Below are 16251 nucleotides of genomic sequence, written 5' to 3' on the forward strand. Positions count from 1 at the left end.
CTTAAAGATAAAGTGGTTCTTATGATGTTTTGTTTGTTTAATTGGTTATGTTTTCCTTTGTTTTTTTTTGTCTTGTTTTGTTTTTTTTCCTCTCCCCTTGTGCTCTTGGCTATACTATGACAATGTATTTGGGGAGGTTAAATGAGACAATGTAAGAGAAACAAATTTTTGTGTTAACATGCTGAAAATCCAATAAAAATGAATACATAAAAAAAAATTGCATGCTCTATATGAATCATTAAAGAAAAATTGGGTTTAGTGTCCCTTTAAGTTCAGTAAGAACAGACAGTGCTCCGCAGGGAAACAACTTCCTCATATTTGTATTTTACTCAACTGAGAAGATTCATGCATCATAGTGGACAGATCTTTCAAGGTAATATGGGAATTCTCTCACTGGGGAGCCGTTTCTACATTCTGCTGTTGCATCATTGATACAAAGGCATATTAATGTACAAGCTGTTACTGGCTAGGGAAAACCCTCTCCCCCATTAAAGGGACACTGAACCCAAATTTTTTATTTCATGATTCAGATAGAGCATGCAATTCTAAGCAACTTTCTAATTTACTCCTATTATCAATTTTTTTTCGTTCTCTTGCTATCTTTATTTGAAAAAGAAAGTTCAGAACCTTGGATAGCACTTGTTTATTGGTGGATGTATGTATCAACCAATCAGCAAGAACAACTCAGGTTGTTCACCAACATGGGCCGGCATCTAAACTTACATTCTTGCTTTTCAAATAAAGATACGAAGAGAATGAAGAACATTTGCTAATAGGAGTAAATTAGAAAGTTGTTTAAAACTATCTGAATCACAAAAGAAAAAAAACTGGGTTCAGTGTGCATTTAATGATAAGGGATGCTGAAAAGGTGGAACAGGTGTTTTGCAAAATATAGAACTGTGTGCATTCCATTTGTTTGTGTATATTTCTGTAGTGTCTAATTGCATAGCATCAATTTATTGCTCTGCTAATTTACTAATGTATATGTAAATGGTGCAGACATTAGTGATTATTCCCCAGAGCAAATCCTAGATACCTTTGAGCACTCTCAATGGAGAGACGAGCTTACTTTAGCTAATAAAGACCATTGCTAGAATTAATGTTGTATGCAATCATTATTTATCCAGCTTATAATAAATAATTCCAGTGATTTCATGGTTAAATCATTGTCCTCGTTTAACATATTAACTGTAGAAAATAGAATTAAAAATATGTTAACGCAGATTGATTTCTGTGATAATTTAATTCCAATGATTCAATTACTCTGGGATATTTAGGCATTTTGAGTTCTTTTTATAAACTGTGTTTTAATATTTTAATATGATGTACTTTGCTTTATAAGTATCATTTTGTGATCAAGCATAAACTATAGTTGCAAAATATATACAAAAAAAATTACGTATTTATTATTATATTATTATTATTATCATTATTATTTTACATTACCACATTATTGTAAATAGAAGAAATGGGTTAAATGCTGACTTCTGCATCAAAAACTTCCTAAATGTCTCATCACAACGTAACCATGCCAACAGAAAACAATAATGAAATGGAAGATAAAAATATTGATGCAAGGAAACCCCTTAGTGGTAATAGTAACATATTAAGAAGGGAGGTACCAATACAAGTCTGAAATAATATATGATTATGCATAACAAATTAGCACTGAGAAATGCCTAAAGTAGAATATGTCAGAGCATAGATGGGAAGTGCCTTTCTGCCCTGCTCTCCTGGCTGAGCTGTTTCAGTCTCATTCTGCTCTGAGCCACACACTTAGCAGGAGGAGGAAGCTCTCACACAGCATTTGACCCAACAAACTGACAAGTTCCAGCTCTCATATCTCCCGGGTCTGAGTCCAGACAGAGAGAGGGAGACAAAAAGAGCCACAGGATGGATATCAAGGAAGGGGATATGATAGACAGGGGCACCCATGCCAGTGGGGTGGTTGTGCAAGTCAGAGAGAAGAAGGGAACACTGAGGGCTGCCATCCCCTACATGCCCTTCCCTGTAGCTGTCATCTGCCTCTTCCTCAATACGTTTGTGCCAGGGCTAGGTAAGTGTGTTGTTGATATCTGTTGTTCATGGGGACAATATCTATTCATGGGGGTAGCTCAGATCCTGCCAGTGAGATGGTCAGTGTGCCCTTATGGGGGTAGCAATTACTGTTTGTTAATCTGATCTGATCACTGGAAACCCTGGAAAGTTTGTCCAGTGTGCTGTTAAACATGCTCAGTACTAAAGCAGGGGACAGATGTTAGAGACCTGTTTGTCTATGGCTTAATATGGGAGAGAAATGTTTCAAGCTATTCTGTCACTGGCACCAAATGGGGTTACAGGACCCCCAATGCCCTTTTCAGATCTGACAGTCAATGTGATTGAATTATTTTTATGAAGTTATAGGGTAAAGTGATCGCTTTGCTGGTTCAGTTGGCACAAACAAAACACACATTTCTGTGTTGTCTGCTGTGTAGCTATTGTAAAAACGGAATAATAGTAAAATAGTGCAATAAAATACTGTAACTGTACACATTGGAAATGCATTGTTGTAACTTACATGTTGTACTGAGGTAGACCAGGAACGATTTCAAAATAACTTTTCTTTTTTTTGCCTAACAATGGAACAAAGAAATAAATAATCAGATTCGTTGCTCTTTCATATTTCTGTACTACAGTTATGTGGGAACTGAATGTTTCCATGAAGAAGAGAGAAGCTATAAGCCTAAATTATATATTTAAAGGGACAATATTATTATTCTTTCTATATTTTATATCAGCAAATAAATATATTTCACTAAAAAAGGTCTGCTGCTAAATAAATGTTTTATAAATATTTAAAGGATATGTATTATGTTTTTTGTTGTTTCTTCTAGAAGATGGTGTTACAAAACCCTTCACAGATTGTTTGTTTATTTATTTATTTGTTTGTTTGTTTATTTATTTATTTTGCTTCTGTGTACTTTCCTTGCCTGTTTTTCAGAATTGTTTCCTTGACAGCCAATGCAGCTGACAAGTCCCTATTAGACAGGACACATGAGATACTTAGGTATCAGTTGTGCATAAATATGCTTTTTCTGTCTGTTTAGATTCATTTTAAACAATTCCACGTATACTATAATAACCTTTAGTCTGCACTATCCATCTAAAGCTATGATTTATTTTTGGCACAGGGTTTTTGTTTGCCTGATTGTTTTTTAATAAGAGAAGTCCAGGGGCACACTCCTTGAAAACCATGTTGAATATTTTTTATCTTATCTCATTTAATTGTGGATAATTTGAACCAGAGGTAAGTAAGCTTCTGCACTTAATCAACCAGTCAGTCAAACCAAAATATAATTAAAATTACATGAAGCTCAATACTAAATTCCCCATAAAGGTCTAGATTACAAGTGGTGCGCTATTGTTAATGTGGGTCATGATAAGCAAAATAACTTGTGTGCATATTATATGTATAAATATGTGTATGTTTGTAAATATATATATATATATATATATATGTGTGTTTGTATGCATATGCGTGTATACATGTGTATTTATGTATTTATATATGTATATACATACATATATACACATATAACACATGTATACACACACATTATATATATATATATATATATATATATATATATATATATATATATATATATATATATATATATATATATACACTTTAAAGCCCTTTCCACTCAAATGCCTTAAAACATGAAAAATCATTTGTATTAAAGTGACAGTAAACACCAAAAATGTTATTGTTTAAAAAAAAATAGATAATCCCTTTATTTAACATACTCCAGTTTTGCATAACCAACATTGTTATATAAATATAGTTTTTACCTCTGTAATTACTTTGTATCTAAGTTTCTGCTGACTGCCTCCTTATCTCAGATCTTTTGACAGACTTGCATTTTAGGCAATTAGTGCAGACTCTTAAAAACCTCCACGTGCATGAGCACAATGTTATTTATATGAAACACATAAACTCTTGCCTTCTAGCTGTGAAAAACTGTCACAAGCATTCAGATAAGAGGTGGCATTCAAGGGCTTAGAAATTAGCATATGAGCCTACCTAGGTTTAGCTTTCAACTAAGAATAACAAGAGAACAAAGCACATTTGATGATAAAAGTAAATTAGAAAGTTGCTTAAAATGACATGCCCTATCTGAATTATGAACGTTTATTTTGGACTAGACTGTCCCTTTAATTTGGACTTTACTATCCCTTTAAATGTTAATATTTTATTGTGTGTTTATCTGTGTATTTACTGTAAATATTTTATTTTCCAATGTTCTTCAGATAGTAGAAAATATATATATTCCTATATATCTCTGTATATAGCTATACCTGTATATATTCATATAGATATATAGGTATATATAGGTATATTTAGGTATATATAGGTATATACTGTATATATATATATATATATATATATATATATATATATATATATATATATATATATATATATATATATATATATATATATATATATATATATATAAAAAGAACATTGGAATTTAAATGTTCATAACTACCTTCAGGCTTAGTGCTGTAGGTCTAACACGGTGTCCGGTTAGCGTGCAAGCGATAAGTGTTTTGTTTTTTTTAAACAGTGAGCTATATTGAAGTCTATGGGTAGAAGAAGTTTGTGTGGTTGCAATATCTGAATTCCTGAAATCAGACAAACATTTTCATTTCAACTTGTTATACACGCACTAACCCGATCATGTTAAAGGTTTACTTCCTGCTGTGTTTATATGCGAGCAAAAGCGCTAAATAGTGCACCACTTGGAATTTAGTCCAAAATGTTTAATGTTTCACTGTAGAAAATGCAATAAAGTGTAATTTTTTATTTTGTCCAATTTCTTAAAATGTAGCTGTGAAAAACTGTCTTTTCCACTTTCTCCCAAGTGGTTGGAATGAAACCAGATGGCTTCATATCCCTAAGCTTAGCGATGTTCGATCAGTGCAGGAGCTTAATTATAGCCATTTCTATTTGCCCACAGGAAAATAAATAAATATCATCAAGATGATTTTATTGTGTTTGGCCCTGGACTGCAAAACAAAGTTTTGGTGAAAACATAACCAAGTAACCTTTTGAAACACTTTTAAAACATTTATTTAGAAATCAGATATTCTGCAGTGTAGTGTTTAAAAAGTTAATTCCTCTTGAAGTGAACATTATGAATTTCTATCCTTTGTTGAAGAGTAAATCTAGGTAGGCTTATAGGAGCTCAGGAGCGTGCATGTGTATTTAGCACTCTAAGGCCTAGATTTAGAGTTGGGCGGTAGCCGTGAAAACCAGCGTTAGAGGCTCCTAACGCTGGTTTTAGGCTACCTCCGGTATTTGGAGTCACTCAAAAAAGGGTCTAACGCTCACTTTTCAGCCGCGACTTTTCCATACCGCAGATCCCCTTACGTAAATTGCGTATCCTATCTTTTCAATGGGATTTTTCTAACTCCGGTATTTAGAGTCGTGTCTGAAGTGAGCGTTAGAAATCTAACGACAAAACTCCAGCCGCAGAAAAAAGTCAGTAGTTAAGAGCTTTCTGGGCTAACGCCGGTTCATAAAGTTCTTAACTACTGTGCTCTAAAGTACACTAACACCCATAAACTACCTATGTACCCCTAAACCGAGGTCCCCCCACATCGCCGCAACTCGATTAAATTTTTTTAACCCCTAATCTGCCGACCGCCACTTACGTTATCCGTATGTACCCCTAATCTGCTGCCCCTAACACCGCCAACCCCTATATTATATTTATTAACCCCTAATCTGCCCCCCACAATGTCGCCGCCAGCTACCTACACTTATTAACCCCTAATCTGCCGTCCGCACGCCGCCGCCAGCTACATTATCCCTATGTACCCCTAATCTGCTGCCCTAACATCGCCGACCCCTATATTATATTTATTAACCCCTAACCTGCCCCCCACAACGTCGCCGCCACCTACCTACAATAATTAACCCCTAATCTGCCGACCGCAAAGAGCCGCCAGATACATTATAGCTATGTACCCCTAATCTGCTGCCCCTAACACCGCCGACCCCTATATTATATTTATTAACCCCTAACCTGCCCTCCCTAACATCACCGGCACCTAACTTCAATTATTAACCCCTAATCTGCCGACCGAATCTCGCCGCTATTCTAATAAATGTATTAACCCCTAAAGCTAAGTCTAACCCTAACACTAACACCCCCCTAAATTAAATATAATTTTAATCTAACGAAATTAATTAACTCTTATTAAATAAATTATTCCTATTTAAAGCTAAATACTTACCTGTAAAATAAATCCTAATATAGCTACAACATAAATTATAATTATATTATAGCTATTTTAGGATTAATATTTATTTTACAGGTAACTTTGTATTTATTTTAACCAGGTACAATAGCTATTAAATAGTTAAGAACTATTTAATAGCTAAAATAGTTAAAATAATTACAAATTTACCTGTAAAATAAATCCTAACCTAAGTTACAATTAAACCTAACACTACACTATCATTCTTCAGTTGGACGTCGCCGGATGAAGATGGGTCCGCGGTGGAGGTCTTCAGGATGGAGCCGGTCCTCATCGGATGAAGATAGAAGATGCCGCTTGGAAGAAGATGGTTGCCGGTCCGGATCTACTCTTCTTCCCGGATAGGATGAAGACTTTGGACCCTCTTCTGGACTTCTTCAGTGGATGTCTAGCCCCCGCTTGGGTTGGATGAAGATATCGGAGCCAGGACGGATCGGTGTGATACCCGGTGAGGTGAAGACAAGGTAGGATGATCTTCAGGGGCTTAGTGTTAGGTTTATTTAAGGGGGGTTTGGGTTAGATTAGGGGTATGTGAGTGGTGGGTTGTAATGTTGGGGGGGGGGTATTGTATGTTTTTTTTTACTGGCAAAAGAGCTGAACTTCTTGGGGCATGCCCCGCAAAGGGCCCTGTTTAGGGCTGGTAAGGTAAAAGAGCTTTGAACTTTAGTAATTTAGAATAGGGTAGGGCATTTTTTATTTTGGGGGCTTTGTTATTTTATTAGGGGGCTTAGAGTAGGTGTAATTAGTTTAAAATTGTTGTAAGATTTTCCTTATGTTTGTAAATATTTTTTTATTTTTTGTAACTTAGTTCTTGTTGTACTTTAGTTAGTTTATTTCATTGTAGTTATTTGTAGATATTGTATTTAATTAATGTATTGATAGTGTAGTGTTAGGTTTAATTGTAGGTAATTGTAGATATTTTATTTAATTAATTTAATGATAGTGTAGTGTTAGGTTTAATTGTAACTTAGGTTAGGATTTATTTTACAGGTAATTTTGTTATTATTTTAACTAGGTAACTATTAAATAGTTCTTAACTATTTAATAGCTATTGTACCTGGTTAAAATAATTACAAAGTTACCTGTAAAATAAATATTAATCCTAAAATAGCTATAATATAATTATAATTTATAGTGTAGCTATATTAGGATTTATTTTACAGGTAAGTATTTAGCTTTAAATAGGAATAATTTATTTAATAAGAGATAATTAATTTCGTTAGATGTAAATTATATTTAACTTAGGGGGGTGTTAGTGTTAGGGTTAGATTTAGCTTTAGGGGTTAATACATTTATTAGAATAGCGGTGAGCTCCAGTCGGCAGATTAGGGGTTAATAATTGAAGTTAGGTGTTGGCGATGTTAGGGAGGGCAGATTAGAGGTTAATACTATTTATTATAGGGTTAGTGAGGCGGATTAGGGGTTACTAACTTTATTATAGTAGCGCTCAGGTCCGCTCGGCAGATTAGGGGTTAATAAGTGTAGGCAGGTGGAGGCGACGTTGTGGGGGGCAGATTAGGGGTTAATAAATATAATATAGGGGTCGGCGATGTTAGGGCAGCAGATTAGGGGTACATAGGGATAATGTAGCTGGCAGCGGCGTGCGGACGGCAGATTAGGGGTTAATAAGTGTAGGTAGCTGGCGGTGACGTTGTGGGGGGCAGATTAGGGGTTAATAAATATAATATAGGGGTTGGCGGTGTTAGGGGCAGCGGCGGTTTACGGAGCGGCAGATTAGGGGTTAATAATAATATGCAGGGGTCAGCGATAGCGGGGGCGGCAGATTAGGGGTTAATAAGTGTAAGGTTAGGGGTGTTTAGACTCGGGGTACATGTTAGAGTGTTAGGTGCAGACGTAGGAAGTGTTTCCGCATAGCAAACAATGGGGCTGCGTTAGGAGCTGAACGCGGCTTTTTTGCAGGTGTTAGGTTTTTTTTCAGCTCAAACAGCCCCATTGTTTCCTATGGTGGAATCGTGCACGAGCATGTTTTTGAGGCTGGCCGCGTCCGTAAGCAACTCTGGTATCAAGAGTTGAAGCTGCGTTAAATATGCTCTACGCTCCTTTTTTGGAGCCTAACGCAGCCTTTATGTGGACTCTCAATACCAGAGTTATTTTTATGGTGCGGCCAGAAAAAAGCCGGCGTTAGCTACGCGGGTCCTTACCGACAAAACTCTAAATCTAGCCGTATGGTAGCAGATTTTGTGACAGTGTTTTGTAGCAATGTTATACTCTGTTACAAACACTACTGCCATAGAGTGCTAAATTTATGTATTTATTTATAAAATATTTTATCAGGAAGGATTGAGATTTCTCTCGTTTTCAAATATGTCCTGGGTGAATACATGTGCACGCTCCTGAGCTCCTATAAGCCTACCTAGGTATACTCTTCGACAAAGGATACAAAGAACAAAACACATTTGCTAACAGAAATAAATTGGTTTAAAATTGCATGCGCTATCTGAATCGTGATAGTTTAATAGTTTTATTTTGACTTTGCTGTCCCTTTAACAAACAATGAAACTATCATCCTGCCACCATTTGTGATATCTAGAAGGTCATATGACTTCATTTTAAAGGGAAAGTTCTGCTTTTGTTCAATAAGCTGTCCTAATGATGTCTCAGTAATGTACAGATTTTATGTTCCCTGAGAACAGTTCTGCACTGTCCCTCATTTATTACTCTTAAAGGGACATGAAACCCACATTTTTTTATATTATGATTTAGAAAGAGCATGTCATTTTCAACAACTTTCAAATTTACTTCTATTATCTAATTTTCTTCCTTATCTTTATATGCTTTGTTGAAAAGCATATCTAAATAGGCACAGTAGCCGCTGATTGGTGGCTGCACATAGAAACCTTGTCTGATTGGCTCACCCATGTGCATTGCTGTTTCTTCATCAAAGGATATCAGAAGAATGAAGCAAATTAAATAATAGTAAATTGGAATGTTGTTTAAAATTGTATTCTCTATCTGAATCATGAAAGAAAAATGTCCCTTTAACTGCTGCACAGTGATTTTAGGATGTACTATTTCTTAAAGACCATGTGATAAAAAAACAGGCTATTTGTTCCCAATGATGGCTTCTCAGGCCCTTCTTGGCTTCCAACAGGACCAGCCCTTAGACTTATGTTAAATGGGGTGGCTTACACCCTATTGCCCCAATATGAGTCTGTTCATATTCCACCTGCCATTGTGAGGCTCAATGTGAATATTTAAATAAAGTTTCCACCTTCAAAATTGGCCCTTATTTACTGTACCAGAGAGCTTTCTACTACAACTACTCAGTGGATCTTGCAGAATATGACTCCCGCCTTATATATAATTGCCCCTCATGTATTTATAGTAACTTTATTAACATAGCTCTGACTCAGGAGTAACAGTTACAGCTACAATGATTTATGTATTTACTTATTGTTTCTGTATTAACATATCATAATTTGTCATCTGTTTTATGGACATGAAATGTATGTAATTTTCTCTCTTATGTCTTGTGAACTGGTTTAATAAAAGAATGTATTGCTTTGCAAAAAAACCAAACAGTTACAGCTACAATTTGCCTAAACTTTAAATCTACTTCTTATTTGCTAGGGGTGAGAGCAGTTTGTTTCTGTCCTTTCTACAGTTAATTACTGCTATTTCTCTTGGCACATTTTGTATTCATTTCTGAATGTAATTTGTTGATTATTATAAAAAGATGTAGTTTTTGTTTCAGTGCCAATGAATACTGAAGTTCATTATATAACATCACTATACAGAACAGTATTGAAATGATAAATATGTATTCTCTTAAAGGAGCACTACATTTGATTTTCTTTTTGTTGAATCTAAATTTGGGCATTTTAACACTTTTTATAAATGGTTGTTCCTTTCTGAGAAATAAATAGTGTTTGTGAGTCAAGTCTATCCTCACCAGTAAAGCAATGGCATCTGTCCTTACCAACCAGTGAACAATCTATTAGATTTAAAGGATTAAACAGATTTAGCGCAGCATTTTCATATTTAAATTTTTAAAGAGACACTGAAGCCAAATGTTTTTCTTTCAAGATTCAGATAGAGAAGCAATTTTTAGCAACTTTCCATTTTACTCCTATGATCAATTTTTCATCATTCTTTTGGTATCTTTATTTCAAAAGCAGGAATGTAAGCAAATGAGCCGGTCCATTTTTGTTTCAGAATCCTGGATAGCACTTGGTGATTAGTGGCTACATTTAGCCACCAATCAGCAAGCGCTACCCAGGTGCTGAACCAAAGATGGGCCGACTCCTATGCTTACATTTCTGTTTTTTAAAATAAAGATACAAAGAGAACGAAGAACAATTGATAATAAGAGTAAATTAGAAAGTAAAAAATGTGGGTTCAGTATCTCTTAAAGCCAAAGTATCTTGTTTGTTTTTAAATATAAGCATAGTTACCACCAGTAGGAAATACAAGTTTAAAAACCCTGGCTTACTGGTTACAGGACTTTATCACGGAGATACCAAGCAATTGTGTACTGAGGGAAAACACTGAGTTTGGACTTTCTTTCTTGCACAACCCTTTGCATATTATTGTCATATATTGATAATGTGACCACATATTAAGCCGAGCCACAGCATTAATTAAAATATTGCAGTACAACATCCAATAAACATTTACCTGAAACATAAAGGGTAGAGGGCCCAGCCTGTGAGTAGGGATGGGCAAATGTGTTTATATCCGAATTCGAATGTTAGAACAAATGTTATTGTAGAAATTCGATTTACATAATAGAATGTTGATAAGAACGAATAATCTTAAAAATTAGATTTTCGAATGTTATTTACAGTTTTCGAATGTCACATTCGAATTCGAATGTCACATTCGAATTTGAATGTCACATTCAAATTCGAATGTTACATTCGAATATCACATTTGAATTTGAATATTACATTTATAAAACACAATTGTAGACTAGAAACAATATTTCGAATGTCACATTCGAATCGAATATCACATTCGAATCGAATATCACATTCAAATTTGAATATTACATTTATAAAACACAGTATTAGACTAGAATTACTATTTCAAATCGAATGTCACATTTAAAACACAGTATTAGACTAGAAATACTATTTCAAATTCAAATGTGACATTCAAATTTGAATGTAGCATTCAAATTCGAATATTACATTTATTAACCCCTTAACGACCGACGACGTATGCCATACGTCCTCAAAAAAAAAAGCACTTAACGACCGAGGACGTATGGCATACGTCGTCGGTTTAACAGAGCACTGGAAGCGATCGAAATCGCTTCCAGCTGCTCTAACAGTATTGCAGGCTTGCCTTGATGTCTAGGCATCCTGCAATACTGTTCCCGAGTGCCGGGACCGGATTGATCACTCCCCCACGAGTGATCACTTCCGGTTTCGCTCCACGTGGAGCCCGGCAGTGTTTCAGAGCATCGGAAGCGATCGGACACGCTTCCGATGCTCTGCTTGTTTGCTAAGTGCCTCGGTGGGTCGAGGCACTTAGTTAGTTGTAAATTAAAATAAAAAAAAAATAAAAAATAAAAACGTTTAAAATAAAAAAAGCCCTAAATAGCCCCCCCCCTCCCCCTTCACTAGGCATCCAAGATGGCGATGCCCAGTGCATCATGGGGCCTCTGGGGGTGTCCCTAGCCTGCATCATCATAGGGGCAAGCTAGGGTCACCCAATCTGAGCCTCCCACACTAAAAAAATAAATAATAATAAAATACCCCATTTGTCTGATCATGTCAATATTTGTAAATATTGACTATGATCAGTGTGGATCTCCCTCCCTCTCCTCACTTGCCATTTTGTTGGAGAGAGAGAGAGACCTGTATTTAGCAGAGAGAGAGATTTATTTCTTTTATTTGTTAAAAAATATAGAACCAAAGGCTCTTTTCAGAGCCATTAACCCCTAGCTTGCCAGTGATCACTATATATCACTGGCAGTAACATAGGTGCACTTTTTTTTTGCTGCATTTTGCTGTCTATGCATTTTTTAGGGGTTAATTTTGTTGTTGTAATTTTTTAAAAACCCAAAGGCTCTTTTCAGAAACATTTAGTTAATTTAATTTAATTTTCAGAGCCATTAACCCCTAGCTTGCCAGTGATCACTATATATCACTGGCAGTAGCATAGGTGCACTTTTTTTTGCTGCATTTTGCTGTCTGTGCATTTTTTTAGGGGTTAATTTTGTTGTTGTAATTTTTTAAAAACCCAAAGGCTCTTTTCAGAAACATTTAGTTAATTTAATTTAATTTTCAGAGCCATTAACCCCTAGCTTGCCAGTGATCGCTATAAATCAATGGCAGTTGCATAGCTGTACTTTTTTGCTGTCTGTGCATTTTTTTAGGGGTTAATTTTGTTATTGTAATTTTTTAAAAACCCAAAGGCTCTTTTCAGAAACATTTAGTTAATTTAATTTAATTTTCAGAGCCATTAACCCCTAGCTTGCCAGTGATCGCTATAAATCACTGGCAGTTGCATAGCTGTACTTTTTTGCTGTCTGTGCATTTTTTTAGGGGTTAATTTTGTTGTTGTAATTTTTTAAAAACCCAAAGGCTCTTTTCAGAAAAATTTAGTTAATTTAATTTAATTTTCAGAGCCATTAACCCCTAGCTTGCCAGTGATCGCTATAAATCACTGGCAGTAGCATAGCTGTACTTTTTTGCTAGTTAATTTAGTTAATTAATTTAGTTAATTTAATTTAATTTTCAGAGCCATTAACCCCTAGCTTGCCAGTGATCGCTATAAATCACTGGCAGTTGCATAGCTGTACTTTTTTGCTGTCTGTGCATTTTTTTTAGGGGTTAATTTTGTTGTTGTAATTTTTTAAAAACCCAAAGGCTCTTTTCAGAAACATTTAGTTAATTTAATTTAATTTTCAGAGCCATTAACCCCTAGCTTGCCAGTGATCGCTATAAATCACTGGCAGTAGCATAGCTGTACTTTTTTGCTAGTTAATTTAGTTAATTAATTTAGTTAATTTAATTTAATTTTCAGAGCCATTAACCCCTAGCTTGCCAGTGATCGCTATAAATCACTGGCAGTTGCATAGCTGTACTTTTTTGCTGTCTGTGCATTTTTTTAGGGGTTAATTTTGTTGTTGTAATTTTTTAAAAACCCAAAGGCTCTTTTCAGAAACATTTAGTTAATTTAATTTAATTTTCAGAGCCATTAACCTCTAGCTTGCCAGTGATCGCTATAAATCACTGGCAGTAGCATAGCTGTACTTTTTTGCTAGTTAATTTAGTTAATTAATTTAATTAATTTAATTTTTTTTAGTAATTGTTTTCTGTGACAGATACAAAAATGTCACAGAAAAGATATAGTGCTGAGGAGGCGTATGCCATCCTTGCGTCAGAGTCAGATGCCTCTATTTCTGACTCAGACCCCAATTTTGACCCTGCCATGTGCTCAGATACATCACTAGATGCAGTCTCAACTGATAGTGATGTATCTGTGGCTGCTAGCCCCCCTGCCAGCCCCCCTGCCAGCCCCCCTGCTAGCCCCCCTGCCAGAAGGAGGCGTGTTGCTGCCATTGCTGCTGAAGAGTGGGTAACGCCTCATCTCCAGAGGCCAGATATCCCACCCTTCACAGCAAATGCTGGCATAAATATAGATGTGGCAGGTTTTAGCCCCCAGCAGTTTCTGGAAGTGTTTCTGGGCGATGATATATTGGGGAACATTGTCGCCCAAACTAATTTATATGCCCATCAGTTCCGTGCTGCAAAGCCTGGAACATATTTGGCAAAGCAGCAATGGGCCCCCATCAATGTGCCAGAATTCAAAAAATTATGGGCATTGACTATGCTGATGGGCATCATAAAGAAACCCTCCATTCGCTCCTACTGGAGTACTAGCCCCATCTGCTCTACCCCCATTTTCTCCCAGACTATGTCGAGGAAGAGGTATGAAATGATTCTGCATTTCATGCACTTCAGCGACAACAGCCTGTGCCCCCCTAGGGAGCATCCCCAATTTGACAGGCTGTATAAAATCCGCCCCCTGATAACCCACTTTTCTGCCAGGTTTGCAGAGGCTTATACACCTGGAAGGAATATATGCGTTGATGAATCCCTAATGAAGTATAAGGGAAGGCTGGGATTCAAGCAGTATATTCCTTCCAAACGCTCCAGATATGGGGTAAAGGTGTATAAGCTCTGTGACAGCGAGACTGGGTATACTCAGGCCTTCCGGGTGTATGAGGGAAAGGATAGCCACCTTGACCCTCCAGGTTGCCCAGAACATATGGGAACCACTGGCAAGATTGTCTGGGACCTGATATTACCCCTAATGAACAAAGGGTATCACTTGTACTTAGACAATTTTTATACAAGTGTCCTTTTGTTCAAGCTACTGTATTGCTTTGATACAGTAGCTTGCGGTACAATTAAAAAGAACCGCGCAGGTTTCCCAGGACAGCTTGTACGCACCCGGCTACGAAGGGGGGAGATCTCAGCTCTGCGCCAAGAAGAGCTGTTGGCACTGAAGTACAGAGACAAGAAGGATGTATACCTTCTTACCACCATCCACACAGAGAGGACGGTGGCGGTTTCTGTACGTGGCAGAGCTGAGATCATAAGGAAGCCAGTGTGCATCAAGTCTTATAACCGGCATATGGGTGGGGTTGATCTGGCTGATCAGCTGCTGCAGCCCTACCTAATTATGCAGAAGACAAGGGCCTGGTACAAAAAGGTTGCAATTTACCTAATGCAGATTGCAACCCACAACGCTTTTTTGTTGTTCAAAAAAGCAAACCCCAGAGTTAAAAAGACTTTTTTACAGTTTCAGCTCCAGATTATTACGGGGATTTTGTACCATGATGCACCTGCTCCCCGGGCGGTGATGGGAGAGAGCAGAGTTGGGGCTACCCATTTTATTTTTAAAATCCCCCCTACTGCCACAAAGCAGAAACCACAAAAAAAATGCAGAGTCTGTACCAAGAGGGGGAAGAGAAGGGACACCATATATTACTGTCCTGATAGCCCTGGACAGCCTGCACTCTGCATTGGGGACTGCTTCAAGCGGTACCATACAATGGTCAATTTTAAAAAAAATAAATACATTTGCTGTTACATATATATATATATATATATATATTTGGTTATGTTTACAGTTAGATGTTTTTTTGTTTTTTTTTACTTTTACTGTGCCAGATTTTTACATTTCACTACTATTTTTTTCTAAAATTGGGCCTGTTTTTTTTTTAACCAAAACCCCTGTCAAACCTATGCATGGGGGACATAGGTGTTCTCAGGGTGCCTTGCAGAAAACAACCTGAAGTATGTTTTTGTAATAACTTACAACAGTCTCTCCTAAATTATAGTCAAAAAGCAATGTGTCTGTAAAAATGAAAATTGAAAAATTACCACCATACACTTTCTCCAATTTTTTGGGCTAAAACGGTTGCTTCAAAGGCATCAAAGCACACCATATACAATACCTTGGGGTGTCAACATTTAAAAAATATACACTTTGAATGCAATAAATAAAAGTGGGGTATGCGATAGGCCCCAAACTAAAGATAGGCCTATCAGAAGAAATACTCTCATTTTTAATAACTAAAATCACAAGTCATAAAATTGTAACATAACCTTCCCAAAATCCTGGCAAACCTATGCATGGGGGGCATAGGTGTACTCAGGGTGCCTTGCAGAAAACAACCTGAAGTATTCTTTTGCAATAACTTACAACAATCTCTCCTAAATCATAGTCAAAAAGCAATGTGTCTGTAAAAATGAAAATTGAAAAATTACCACCATATACTTTCTCCAATTTTTTGGGCTAAAACGGTTGCTTCAAAGGCATCAAAGCACACCATATACAATACCTTGGGGTGTCAACATTTAAAAAATATACACTTTGAATGCAATAAATAAAAGTGGGGTATGTGATAGGCCCCAAACTAAAGATAGGCCTATCAGAAGAAATACTCTCATTTTT

The 16251-nt window shown here is 36.4% G+C and overlaps 1 protein-coding gene across 1 annotated transcript in view; it reads left to right on the forward strand.

Moving 5' to 3' along the window:
* Window positions 1-1893: 1893 nt before the first annotated feature.
* Window positions 1894-16251, forward strand: part of STUM (stum, mechanosensory transduction mediator homolog) — a 211752-nt gene continuing 197394 nt past the window's right edge. Inside the window, exon 1 of the mRNA XM_053712796.1 lies at window positions 1894-2056. Within this exon, the coding sequence (XP_053568771.1) occupies window positions 1894-2056 (163 nt within the window). The remainder of the gene's footprint in view (window positions 2057-16251) is intronic.

Source organism: Bombina bombina, chromosome 4 (assembly GCF_027579735.1).
Source record: "Bombina bombina isolate aBomBom1 chromosome 4, aBomBom1.pri, whole genome shotgun sequence".
In the NCBI taxonomy this organism is placed as follows: domain Eukaryota; kingdom Metazoa; phylum Chordata; class Amphibia; order Anura; family Bombinatoridae; genus Bombina; species Bombina bombina.